The following is a 14,837-nucleotide window of genomic DNA, read 5'->3' as shown; positions in this document are numbered from 1 at the left end:
TCGGCTGCTGTCTTCTGACTTGAGATGTCTGCAGTCACGTGACGTGCGTGACCCGCCACGCGCTCCGCCTCTGAAGACTCAGTCTCCAGGAGTTGTGGTTTCTGGCTGCTGTGTGCTGCTGCTCAGTTCTCTCCACCCACCCAGGAAATTGAGCGCGGTCCGGGCTACAAATCCCTAAATGCAGCGCGGGAGCAGCACAGACAATCGGTCAAATTCCTGCACAAAAAAAAAAAAATGTCAGCAGACAGCAGCCGTTTTGAAGTTAGGCAGCCTGGTGGGAATTTTCCACCCCGTCCCAAGGTCCAGCCTACCCCATGCCCACCGTTTGCAGCTATAACAGCTTTGACTCTTCTGGGAAGGCCGTCCACAGGGTTTAGAAGTGTGTCTATGGGAATGTTGGACCATTCTTCCAGAAGCGCATTTGTGAGGTCAGGCACTGATGTTGGACAAGAAGGCCTGGCTCACAGTCTCCGCTCCAATTCATCTGGAAAGATGGGCCAACTCAATATTAAACCCTATGGACTAAGCCCCCGCACACACGGTTGGACATTCCAACCACAAAATCCGACGGATTTTGTCCAAAACTGGTGTTGCATACACACGGCCGGACAAAATTGTCGGAAAATCCGATCGTTCGGAACGTGATGACAGTCGTTCGTTACGACGGGACTACGTTGCGGTTACTAGCCAATAGCTTTGGTCTCGTAATTTGATCTGAGCATGCGTGCCACTTTGTCCGATCGGAATTCTCTACAAACGATCGGAACAAAGTCCGATCGTTTTTTTTTTTTTGTCGGAAAATTTGAGATCATGCGCTCAAATTTTTTCCGTCGGAATCTCCGATGGAAAAAGTCCGATAGAGCTACACGTGATCAGATTTTCCGACAACATAATCCGATCGGAATTTTTCGACCGTGCATACGGGGCATGACTGGTAGGCGTCCCAATACTTTTGGTAATATAGTGTATGTGGTATCGCTGCAATCGTCAAGAGCAGGAGAATTTATTTGGGGTTGTTCCTTGGTGGAAGGTTATGATTGTAATGAGAAATAAACAACTACATTTAAAAAAATATATATATATATATATATTTTTTACTATTTTGGGCCTTTGATAATAAAAATAAATAAATCAGGAGACATCAGTCACCATTTACCACCAAAAGAAAGCGCAATTTGTTCTGAAACAAACGCGGTATAATCCACCTGGAGGCACAAACTAGTTGTGATGATATGTACGGGTTTTACTAACATATGTCAAAGTTGCAAAATTGTGCTTAGGCATTAACATTTGTTTTACCCTTAGGCGTGAAGGAGATAACACAGTGATTTCCTAGGACTGCCAGCTCCATCTAGTGGCCATAATGAGGTATCTCTCCTGAATTACCTAAAATTCCACATTATGGCCACTAGTTGCCATAATGAGGTCACTAGTGGCCATAATGAGGTATCTCTCCTGAAGTACCTAAAATTACACATTATGGCCACTAGATGGAGCCACTGATCATAAGAAATCACTTTATGAAATAAAATATGACCAGGATTTGTCATAGTACGGGAATGCTTGTCACACTTGGTAAACTATTTTTTTTAAACTATACATGTAAATGTTTATTACATATAGATAGTCTGGTTGAAAAAAGACACAAGTCCATCTAGTTTAATCAATATATAAAAAAAAAAAAAAAAGTTTACACCACAAAATTTACCAATGAGAGGTAAGGACTCCATTTTTCTTTTTCTGGTGCTATCAATGGCCGACACGGTACAACACTTCATCCATGTCTTTGGTGATCTCTGATCTCCTTATCAACAGCCATGGAGTATATCTGAGGTGTATATCAGGGTGTGCTTCTTCCCCACATGTCCAGCAACATTCACATAGAAGACATTTCCCGCACTCAAGGCGCTAATACACCTGGAGGTTTGTGTGGGACCCCCTGATGTACAGGAAGACAGGACTTCAGTTAGGAACATTTCCCTCACTCAGGACAGGAATACGGCTTCTCCCCTGTGTGAGATCTCTGATGTCTGTAAAGGCTGGACTTCTGAGAAAAACATTTCCCGCACTCAGGACAGGAATACGGCTTCTCACCCGTGTGCGACCTCTGATGTGCACCAAGATACGACTTAGCTGAAAAACATTTCCCGCACTCAGGACAGGAATACGGCTTCTCACCCGTGTGCGACCTCTGATGATAGGAAAGACTGGACTTAACTGAAAAACATTTCCCGCACTCAGTACAGGAATATGGCTTCTCGCCCGTGTGCGACCTCTGATGATAGGAAAGACTGAACTTAGCTAAAAAACATTTCCCGCACTCAGAACAGCAATAAGGCTTCTCACCCCTGTGCGACATCTGATGTGTATCAAGATACGACTTAACTGAAAAACATTTCCCGCACTCAGGACAGGAATACGGCTTCTCACCCGTGTGTGCCCTCTGATGATAGGAAAGACTGGACTTATTTGAATAACATTTCCCGCACTCAGGACAGGAATACGGCTTCTCACCCGTGTGCGACCTCTGATGTGCACCAAGATGCAACTTAGATGAAAAACATTTCCCGCACTCAGGACAGGAATACGGCTTCTCACCCGTGTGTGCCCTCTGATGATAGGAAAGACTGGACTTATTTGAATAACATTTCCCGCACTCAGGACAGGAATACGGCTTCTCACCCGTGTGCGACCTCTGATGTGCACCAAGATGCAACTTAGATGAAAAACATTTCCCGCACTCAGGACAGGAATACGGCTTCTCACCCGTGTGTGACCTCTGATGTGCATCAAGATTCGACTTAACTGAGAAACATTTCCCGCACTCAGGACAGGAATACGGCTTCTCACCTGTGTGCGACCTATGATGTCTATCAAGTTGCGACTTATCTGAAAAACATTTCCCGCACTCAGGACAGGAATACGGCTTCTCACCCGTGTGTGACCTCTGATGATAGGAAAGACCGGACTTATTTGAATAACATTTCCCGCACTCAGGACAGGAATACGGCTTCTCACCCGTGTGCGACCTCTGATGTGTACCAAGATGCGACTTAGCTGAAAAACATTTCCCGCACTCAGTACAGGAATATGGCTTCTCACCCGTGTGCGACCTCTGATGAAAGGAAAGACTGAACTTAGTTAAAAAACATTTCCCGCACTCAGAACAGCAATAAGGCTTCTCACCCGTGTGCGACATCTGATGTGTATCAAGATACGACTTAAATAAAAAACATTTCCCGCACTCAGGGCAGGAATAGGGCTTCTCACCTGTGTGAGACCTCTGATGTCTGAGAAGAAGAGACTTTTTTGAAAAACATTTCCCGCACTCAGAACATGAATGCGGATTCTCACCCGTGTGAGAAATCTGATGTCTAACAAGTTCTGCTTTTTCCACAAAACATTTTCCGCACTCAGAACAGGAATGTGGCTTCTGACCCGTGTGCAACCTCTGATGTGCATCAAGATTCGACTTAACTGAGAAACATTTCCCGCACTCAGGACAGGAATGTGGCTTCTCACCTGTATGAATTTTTTTATGCTTATTAAGACTAGACTTAGAATTGTAATGCTTCCCGCACTCAGTACAGGAAAAGCTCTTCTCTGTTGGAAGGACGGCACCGTCCCGCACAGTCTGAGGTTCCTCAGGATAAGAGGAGTACGATGGTCCGGCACCGTCCCGCACAGTCTGAGGTTCCTCAGGATAAGAGGAATACAATGGTCCGGCACCGTCCCGCACAGTCTGACGTTCCTCAGGATAAGAGGAATACGATGGTCCGGCACCGTCCCGCACAGTCTGAGGTTCCTCAGGATAAGAGGAATACGATGGTCCGGCACCGTCCCGCACAGTCTGACGTTCCTCAGGATAAGAGGAATATGATGGTCCGGCACCGTCCCGCACAGTCTGACGTTCTTCAGGATAAGAGGAGTACGATGGTCCGGCACCGTCCCGCACAGTCTGAGGTTCCTCAGGATAAGAGGAATACAATGGTCCGGCACCGTCCCGCACAGTCTGACGTTCCTCAAGATAAGAGGAATACAATGGTCCGGCACCCTCCCGCACAGTCTGACGTTCCTCAGGATAAGAAGAATACAATGGTCCGGCACCGTCCCGCACAGTCTGACGTTCCTCAGGATAAGAGGAATACGATGGTCCGGCACCGTCCCGCACAGTCTGACGTTCCTCAAGATAAGAGGAATACAATGGTCCGGCACCGTCCCACACAGTCTGACGTTCTTCAGGATAAGAGGAATACAATGGTCCGGCACCGTCCCGCACAGTCTGACGTTCCTCAGGATAAGAGGAGTACGATGGTCCGGCACCGTCCCGCACAGTCTGACGTTCCTCAGGATAAGAGGAGTACGATGGTCCGGCACCGTCCCGCACAGTCTGACGTTCCTCAGGATAAGAGGAGTACGATGGTCCGGCACCGTCCCGCACAGTCTGACGTTCCTCAGGATAAGAGGAGTACGATGGTCCGGCACCGTCCCGCACAGTCTGACGTTCCTCAGGATAAGAGGAGTACGATGGTCCGGCACCGTCCCGCACAGTCTGACGTTCCTCAGGATAAGAGGAATACGATGGTCCGGCACCGTCCCGCACAGTCTGAGGTTCCTCAGGATAAGAGGAATACAATGGTCCGGCACCGTCCCGCACAGTCTGACGTTCCTCAGGATAAGAGGAATACGATGGTCCGGCACCGTCCCGCACAGTCTGACGTTCCTCAGGATAAGAGGAATACGATGGTCCGGCACCGTCCCGCACAGTCTGAGGTTCCTCAGGATAAGAGGAATACGATGGTCCGGCACCGTCCCGCACAGTCTGACGTTCCTCAGGATAAGAGGAATATGATGGTCCGGCACCGTCCCGCACAGTCTGACGTTCTTCAGGATAAGAGGAGTACGATGGTCCGGCACCGTCCCGCACAGTCTGAGGTTCCTCAGGATAAGAGGAATACAATGGTCCGGCACCGTCCCGCACAGTCTGACGTTCCTCAAGATAAGAGGAATACAATGGTCCGGCACCGTCCCGCACAGTCTGACGTTCCTCAGGATAAGAGGAATACGATGGTCCGGCACCGTCCCGCACAGTCTGACGTTCCTCAGGATAAGAGGAATACAATGGTCCGGCACCGTCCCGCACAGTCTGACGTTCCTCAGGATAAGAGGAATACGATGGTCCGGCACCGTCCCGCACAGTCTGACGTTCCTCAAGATAAGAGGAATACAATGGTCCGGCACCGTCCCACACAGTCTGACGTTCTTCAGGATAAGAGGAATACAATGGTCCGGCACCGTCCCGCACAGTCTGACGTTCCTCAGGATAAGAGGAGTACGATGGTCCGGCACCGTCCCGCACAGTCTGACGTTCCTCAGGATAAGAGGAGTACGATGGTCCGGCACCGTCCCGCACAGTCTGACGTTCCTCAGGATAAGAGGAGTACGATGGTCCGGCACCGTCCCGCACAGTCTGACGTTCCTCAGGATAAGAGGAGTACGATGGTCCGGCACCGTCCCGCACAGTCTGACGTTCCTCAGGATAAGAGGAGTACGATGGTCCGGCACCGTCCCGCACAGTCTGACGTTCCTCAGGATAAGAGGAATACAATGGTCCGGCACCGTCCCGCACAGTCTGACGTTCCTCAGGATAAGAGGAGTACGATGGTCCAGCACCGTCCCGCACAGTCTGACGTTCCTCAGGATAAGAGGAGTACGATGGTCCGGCACCGTCCCGCACAGTCTGACGTTCCTCAGGATAAGAGGAATACAATGGTCCAGCACCGTCCCGCACAGTCTGACGTTCCTCAGGATAAGAGGAATACGATGGTCCGGCACCGTCCCGCACAGTCTGACGTTCCTCAGGATAAGAGGAATACGATGGTCCGGCACCGTCCCGCACAGTCTGACGTTCCTCAGGATAAGAGGAATACAATGGTCCGGCACTGTCCCGCACAGTCTGACGTTCCTCAGGATAAGAGGAATATGATGGTCCGGCACCGTCCCGCACAGTCTGACGTTCCTCAGGATAAGAGGAATACAATGGTCCGGCACTGTCCCGCACAGTCTGACGTTCCTCAGGATAAGAGGAATATGATGGTCCGGCACCGTCCCGCACAGTCTGACGTTCCTCAGGATAAGAGGAATATGATGGTCCGGCACCGTCCCGCACAGTCTGACGTTCCTCAGGATAAGAGGAATACGATGGTCCGGCACCGTCCCGCACAGTCTGAGGTTCCTCAGGATAAGAGGAATACGATGGTCCGGCACCATCCCGCACAGTCTGACGTTCCTCAGGATAAGATGAATACGATGGTCCGGCACCATCCCGCACAGTCTGACGTTCCTCAGGATAAGAGGAATATGATGGTCCGGCCCCGTCCCGCACAGTCTGAGGTTCCTCAGGATAAGAGGAATACGATGGTCCATCTACACTGTGTGGTGCCGGATGGACATTTGAGGTAGTCGGGTTTTCTCCTGGACTATACTGTGTGATGTCCTCATCTTCTACTTTACAGTCTGGAGACAAAGTGAGACAATCCTCTGAGGTTTTCCTCATCTCCCGTCCATCTACTAAAATAGAAATACAAAGATTATTACTAGACATCAGCTGATTGGTTCCCCTAAACCAGGACTCCGCCCACATCAGGCAGCTTTGTCTCTGAGGATCTTAACTAGTAAATGGCTCCTCTGATCTCCTACCAGATCATTTCTTTATTCATGGACCTTAGTCAGAGAGGGAGGAAACAACGAGAACTGTCTTTTATAGGAGTGACAGTGATGAGGGGATTATAGGACGAGTGTCCCCTCCCCCTCTATCACTCATTGCCATCTTCCCAACACAAGAAGTCCTGCACTTCCTTATTTAGTCCATGATTTAGTCATGAATAACAGCGGGGCTGAGCCCCACCAGAGGTCAGAGAGTGAGGATGGGGGGAGGACAACCAAGATGAAGACTGGACTGATCCTGAAGACCCCCATCATTGGGTTATTGAATCCTCCCTCATTATCACTTTCTGTTTAAGGTTCCAATGTTGGAGGGTGTTATCACATTATTATCACCATGTAAAAGTCTGTCCTCCAATCACATCATCCGATATAAAATGTCCAGCTGGTAGGAAATGGGTGTAACAAAAGAGAATACATATTATGTATGTATATATATATATATATATATATATATATATATATATATATATATGTATGTATATATATATATATATATATATATATATATATATATATATATATATATATATATATATATATATATATATATATATATATATATATATATATATAGTAGAGGGAAGAGAGAAAACGTCAGGACTATGTAATGTACAACATATTGTATAAGATACAACAGATAGGACTATATAGTTTCAGAATTATGTAATGGACAATATAGTGCAGGGGTCAGGAATATATAATGTACGACATAAAGTATATAGTCCAGGGGTTAGGTGTATGTAATGTACAATATAGAGTATATAGTGCAGGGGTCAGGATTATATAATGTACAACATAAATTATATAGTGCAGGGATCAGGAGTATGTAATGTACAACATAGAGTATATAGTGCAAGGGTCAGGAGTACCGTAATTACCGGCGTATAAGACGACCTATTACACTTAAAAAAAAACTGGCCAAAAAGCAGGGGTTGTCTTATACGCCGGGTCAGCCCCTCGGATGCCTGCTGAGCGTTCGGTAATACTGTATGTAGCTTCGGCTACATACAGTATATACCGCTGAGCCAATCCTGCTGAGCGATGTATTCAAATGATTACAGAGCCTGCTCGGATTGGAGTAACAACCTCTGCCAATCAGAGCAGGCTACTCTGTAGCCTGCTCGGATTGGCTTTGAGAGTCAGAGAGGCGCGGGCTGATGATGTTACAGCCTCTGCCAATCCAAGCAGGCTTTGTATTCATTAATAGAATACATCGCTCGCCGTGATTGGCTCCAGCAAAAGCAGGAAGAAGGATATGGCGCCAGCTCCAGCAAGAAGGAAGAAATATCAACCGCTGGAAGCCTCGGAAAGGGGGCGTCTTATACGGTAAGTACAGGAAAAAAAGTAAGATTAGGGGGTCGTCTTATACGGTAAGTACAGGAAAAAACACGCTTAAAAAAAAAACTGTAAGATTAGGGGGTCGTCTTATATGCCAGGTCGCCTTATACACCGGCATATATGGTATGTAATGTACAACAAAGAGTATATAGTGCAGGGGTAAGGAGTATATAATGTAAAACATAGATTATATAGTGCAGGGGTCAGGAGTATATAATGTACAACATAGATTATATGGTGCAGGGGTCAGGAGTATATAATGTACAACATAGATTATATGGTGCAGGGGTCAGGAGTATGTAATGTACAATATAAATTTTATAGTGAAGGGTCAGGATTCATAATATTGGTGTTCAGAAATCAGGTGATCAAGTGATCAGACGAATTGCAGCGCCGCGACCTGCACACGATCAGCGGCGACTTGCAAAACGACTTCTGTAGAAGTCAATGCAAGTCGCCTGAAGTAGTACAGGAACCTTTTTTCTAAGTCGGAGCAACTTGAGTTGCTCCTATTAGAACAGTTCTATAGTACAGAACGGAGCGTGACTTGTCAGGCGGCGAAGTCGCCTGGACAAGTCGCCCCAGTGTGAACCGAGCCTGAATGTTTTCTGGAGAGAAGCTGCAGAGGTCCCACACCGCTGCCTCCCATCTCCTGAGACTGCACTCAGTGACTTGGGTCTGACACTATACAGACATATCCCTCCACCCGGCACAGCCAGCAGACAACAGAGCAAGTAACCCCAGAAGAATTGCAAAGATAGAGATCCTGCTATACCCTGGCATGGGGAGGAAGACCCAAGACATGCCACTGGTGCCTAGGTTGAGCAATGCCCATACTGAAAACCAACATTCTGCTGCCAACTGAACCCCAGACTCTCCATAAATCCAGTCTAGATACATGAAATGTGTCGGCAGCACAGAGAAGGAAGATTATCGGAGAGAAATCCAGGAATACAGGACGGGGAACACAGCTCAGGAAAGTGACCAAGATATTAAAGGCCGATATCACCCAATCCCTGCCCTACTCTGGACCAATCAGTGAGCAGTATGGGTGGAAGAATGGATTTAGTGTCAATGACCCACCTGTGCTGATCTCTGTAGGAGTGTCCTCCTCTATAAATGTCCCCGTTATTCCATCCTCCTCCATAGACTGCTGATCATCCCTCACATACCTCTCTTCTTCTTCTGATTTCACCTCAAATTCTATATCCATTGGATCTCCACTCTAAACCAAGAAAATGAGAGAGAAAATATCATCTGTAAAATAAGAGCTTTAATATTGTGAGATCACATAGAAAATACACACATTGTCACTGTAAGTGTATGTTCTAGATTCTCCGTCCCACCAACCTTGTAACAGTGGGGGATGGTGAGATCTTCCAGTGTGGAATCCCGGGAATACAGAGGATGGAGACATCTCTCTGGTGGGTTTCTATTACTAAGCAGCTCCATCATATCCTTGTGTCCTTCTGAAAACACCTCCATACCCCCATACTCCTCATCCTCCTCTTTAAACTCTTCTTTGACAAAAATATTATCATCCCCGAGGTTTCCAATCTGCAATATATTATAAAACATTTATTGTAACACACATGCTTGTGCATAATGTATAACTACCAGTGATTGTTCATCGTCTACCTGATGATGGTGGGGGATGGTGTGATCTTCCTGTGGTGAATCCCGGGAATACAGAGGACGGGGACATCTCTCTGGTGGGTTTCTGTAGCTGGATGACTCCACCATGGTGTCCTGGTACAGATCTTTGTGTCCTTTTGGAAACTCTGACTCCTCCATCACCCCATCCTCATCATCCTCCTCTTTTATCTCTTCTTTAACCTCAACTTTAGAATCTCTCAGGCTTCCACTCTGAACATATAATACAAATGACATCAATGGTAACAATGCAGATAATGTACAGATCCTAATGATACTATTAGTGATTGTTCCTCATCTACCTGATGATGGTGGGGGATGGTGTGATCTTCCTGTGTGGAATCCCGAGAATACAGAGGACGGGGACATCTCTCTGGTGGGTTTATGTTATTAGGTGGTGCCATCATATCCTTGTGTCCAACTGAAAGCTCCTTCATTACACCATATTCCTTGTCCACCTGCTTGTACTCTTCTTTAATAATACTATTATGATCCTCAAGGTTTCCACTCTGAATATATAAAACATTTATTGTAACAAACATGATTGTGTATAAATCATAACTACCAATAATTGTTCCTCGTCTACCTGATGATGGTGAGGGATGGTCTGATCTTCCTTCGAGGAAACCCGGGGATACAAATACAGAGGACGGGGACATCTCTCTGGTGGGTTTCTGTTACTTGATTGTGCCATCATGATGTCCTTCAGAAAGCTGCTTCATCACACCATACTCCTCATCCTCCTCTTTTTACTCTTCTTTAATGACAATATCATCATCCCTGATGTTTCCACTCTGAACATATAATAAAACATTTGTTGTAACAAACATGTTTGTGTATAAATCCTAAATCGGTGATCGTTACCCATCTACCTGATCATGGGGAGGGATGCTGTGAATGAATATCTGGGACTTGGATCAATATAGAAAGATTTGTTTTCAGGACATTCTTTCTACAAATGATATTTTCCCTCTTTCTTCCTATTTGAATCTTCTAAAATAAAGACATACATATTCCAATCCCCCCCCCATCTCCCACTACTAATAAAAGTCATATAGTCCATCATATAAGACCGATTAAGTGAGAAGGTGATTGGTGGGAAAGGTGACACACCTCCAAAATGAAGACAATGTTCTGGTCCCGTAACTGGGGGAATGTTCTGATCCTGAAGGGATTAATCTGCCTGTATGGTGTAATAATTGCCGTTTGTAGGCCATGTATGGCCTGAATGGTCATTGTCTTGTCTATTTATATACAAGTGTAGCGCCGGCTCCCCGAAGAGCATGCGCTATATGTTTTGGAATTTAAAGTTACACCTAATCTGCAGTTTGGTTTGGGTATAATTGTTCCAAATTTTGACCTCGGCATCAGTCTGACTGAACTATAGGGTGTTCAGCCTGGCCATATGGTGCACTGTCTCTTCTAGACATGGGCGCCGTCAATAAATTTGTTTAGTTCTGTTCCGTTACGGTTCGTATTAAAATTAATTCGCACTTCGTATTTCGTGTCCGAAATTCAATTTCAATTCGTACGAAATACGAATTGTCGTTAGGTTCGTTAACTTGTACGAACGTTTGTTACGATAAATTTAAAGGCAAAAATATACCTCAATATGACAGTCGATGCTGATGGAAGTTTGGTTTTTATCCAAATTACGAAATTCTGTTGAAGAATTTCCTATCCGAAATATAAATTTTCGTTGGATGAGGGGCTCCCACCATTCCTGTGCTGTGCTGACTTCCTCCTGGGAATTCGTAAACAAAAGTTCGTATTTCGTACAAAATTTGGACGCATGGCAATTCGTATTTCGGATCCTCCCGAACGTACAAATATAGGGAAATTCGTACGAATTTGAGGTTCGTACGAAACGAATCGCACATCTAGTCTCTTCTGGCAGGCATGGAACCAAGGTCTGGTTGGGTGCTTTAAGGTTACTTTATCTCTGAGCCAGCCCAGTGGGAGGGTCACTCTTGTTGTGCTTTCTAGGAGAGGGTACTTAACCACTTCCCACCCGGCCGGGTGGGAGCCGTCTACTTCTGATGGACGTTCCTGAACGTCCTTCAGAAGGAGCGGGATCGCGCGCGCGTGCCCACGCAGCGGCGCGATCCCGATGCGCTCGTGTCACCCGGACACGGCACATCTCAGATCGGCAGGAGGGCTCTGTGATTGGCCCTCCTGATCACATGACGGCCGTGTCCAATCACGGCCGTCATGTGATGTAAACAAACAGCCGGTTGCTAGGCAATCGGCTCCTCCTCTCCTCACACAGAAGTCATCGCTGAGGAGAGGAGAGCAGATCGCTGCAGCCGGCTGATGATCAGTGAGTATGAGCTGTTTTTTTACAGCTTTTTACTCACTGATCACCAGTCTAGTGTAAACACACAACACACCACACAGTGTAAACACAGTCCCCACATATGTCCCCATAACACACATGTCACCAAAACATACATGTCCCCAAATAATAAAAACACATGTCCCTAATAATAAAAACATGTCCCCCACATATGTCCCACTAAAATCACATGTCCCAATGATTATGTGCACACATATGTACGTGATCACCTGCACACATATGTACATGATCATTTGCGTACATATGTCCGTGATCACGTAAACCAATTATTATACACTTAACGGAATTTTTTTTTACCAAAAACATGTAGCAGAATACATTTTGGCTTAAATTTATGACAAAATTAGATTTTATTGGATTTCTTTTAAAATAGAAAAAAGAAAATATAGTTTTTTTTCCAAATTTCCGCTTTTTTTGGGCTTATATCGCAAAAAATAAAAAACGGAGTCGTGAATAAATACCACCAAAATAAAGCTCTATTTGTGCGAACAAAATGATAAAAATTTCATTTGGGTACAGTGTAGCATGACCGCGCAATTGTCACTGAAAGCGCTAGAGCGATGAAAGCTGAAAATTGGGCTGGGAAGGAAGGGGGCGAAAGTGCCCTGTATTGAAGTGGTTAAGATGCGGATGTCACGTGGTTTGGGGTTTCCAGTCCAGAAGCATGTTCTGACTCCATGGTCCTGGTCCTCCTGACCAGCCCCCAGGAAGGCTATGGCCTGGGGTGTGGATCCACCTGACTTTATGTCTCGGGGCTGGCTAGCACGAGGCAGGGAAACGAAGGAAAGGATTCGGAGGTGGCCCAGTGCCGTCTCCAGTCGTGGAGAGGCCAAGCGATTTCGTAGCTATCCAGGGGAGGACTCTTCAGAAGAAGGCCACGCATGGGTTGGCTTCTTAGCAAGAGCCTGTTAGGGCTGAAGTACCTAAGTGAATCCAGTTTCGTAGGTATCGCTGAAAGATACTGGTACCACACGAGTGTTCTACAAGTCCTGGTTTCCTACGTGTTCTACAACAAAGTCTGTGGCAGAGACTTATTCCTGATTTAAGCACCTTGTTGGCTGTTAGGCCTTGTGAGAGAGGGACTATCCAACTTGAGTGAACATCCAGCTGTGAATGGCTATTCTCTGGATTGAGTCGAAGTAAGGAAGTCCTTTATTATTGACTTTGACACTAAGAGTACCTGAACTTTCTTCCCAACCCTCTGATCCTATACTAAGAGACTATTCGTTAACTACGTTTTTGAAAATAAAAATCCCTTTAAGCGGATCTGTCGTCAGTCTCTAAAGTTTACTGGGCCATCTACCATGGGAACCCCTAGACACAAATCGAGGTGAAGAAGGTAACAGTAAGCCCAATCAAACCAGTAGCTCCTTCGGGGGGGTTAGTGCTACACAAGTATAGGGCGCAAAATTCTGGAGAATATATAGGAAAACCCCATCCAAGCATATAAACAATATATAATAAAACATTGAATTTAAAAATAATTACATAAGAATGGAGTCCATAATAATAAAATAATTATTACTGAAGTCCAAATTCTGAGGGGGAAGGGATAGTGAAGAAAATTCCACAAGCAGGGCTGCCTCCAATGGGAACTGAAACCAGATTCCGAAATTCTACAACCAAAACACAAAGAGAGGGCCGCCTCTGGGTGTGGATGTATCAAAACAGTTGCAAGCTGCAATGACGTGGCAGCTTGCACGCTCATGAAACGCGTCGCATACCAGTGACATCATCTCCCCTCGTCTGTCCACCACAGCGCTCCAAGCCTCGCTTTGAGCTCCCCCCCACCCCTGCGGCCGGCCATACCATCTAGCGGTGTTGATAATACTCGGCAAGGAGTCTAGTGAGCTGGAGGAGCCCTGACGAAACCGATGAGACCTTTTGATGGATGTTTACTGACATGCTTACGATCTACTCTGTAAATGTGAGTTGCCTGTATTTGTATTGTGGAAATAAACTGTTTTGATACATCTACACCCAGAGGCGCCCCTCTCTTTGTGTTTTTTTTTTCTCGTCTATTTATTGTCAGTGCTGTTTGTTTAGAGGAACATATTACTAGATTTTATCTCCAAAATTAAGGAAACGTTACGGAATCATAATTGGGGGGGGAATGTTCTGAACCTGAAGGGGTTAATTTAGGTTTCCACACTATATATCATCATCTGCTGGAGATAAACGACATCACAGCGACTATGGAGGAAGAGGACGGACATGACGGGGGGGGGGTACTGGGTGTAACTAGAAAATAATCTTCTTAGATTGTAAACTCTAATGAGCCGGGCCCTCCGATTCCTCCTGTATTGTAACTGTACTGTCTGCCCTCGTGTTGTAAAGTGCTGAACAAACTGTTAGCGCTATATAAATCCTGTATGATAATAATAATAATGTTATTTTTTTTATTCATTCATTTTTTATTTTATCAAAAGAGAACATAACAATTAACCACTTTCAGACCGGACCATTTTGCTGGTAAATGACCAGAGGTCTTTTTACACTTTGGCACTGCGCTGCTTTAACTGGTAATTGCGCGGTCATGCAATGTTGTACCCAAACTAAATTTGCGTCCTTTTCTTCCCACAAATAGAGCTTTCTTTTAAAGGTATTTGACTGACTCTGCGATTTTTATTTTTTGCGATATAAACGTAAAAAGACCGCAAATTTTTAAAAAAAATTATATTTTCTACTTTTTGTTATTAGAAAAATCCAATAAACTCAATTTTAGTCATACATTTAGGCCAAAATGTATTCAGCCACATGTCTT

At 45.6% G+C, this 14,837-nt stretch overlaps 1 protein-coding gene across 1 annotated transcript in view; it reads right to left on the bottom strand.

Moving 5' to 3' along the window:
- Nucleotides 1–1,629: 1,629 nt before the first annotated feature.
- LOC143956162 (uncharacterized) overlaps nucleotides 1,630–14,837 on the bottom strand; it is a 713,750-nt gene continuing 700,542 nt past the window's right edge. Inside the window, exon 10 of the mRNA XM_077466270.1 lies at nucleotides 1,630–6,570. Coding sequence (XP_077322396.1) covers nucleotides 1,982–6,570 — 4,589 coding nt within the window. The 3' untranslated portion in view covers nucleotides 1,630–1,981. The remainder of the gene's footprint in view (nucleotides 6,571–14,837) is intronic.

Source organism: Lithobates pipiens, unplaced genomic scaffold (assembly GCF_037356315.1).
Source record: "Lithobates pipiens isolate NorthernLeopardFrog02 unplaced genomic scaffold, aLitPip1_a1.2 Scaffold_35, whole genome shotgun sequence".
In the NCBI taxonomy this organism is placed as follows: Eukaryota; Metazoa; Chordata; class Amphibia; order Anura; family Ranidae; genus Lithobates; species Lithobates pipiens.
This window is presented reverse-complemented; position numbering and strand designations above follow the sequence as displayed.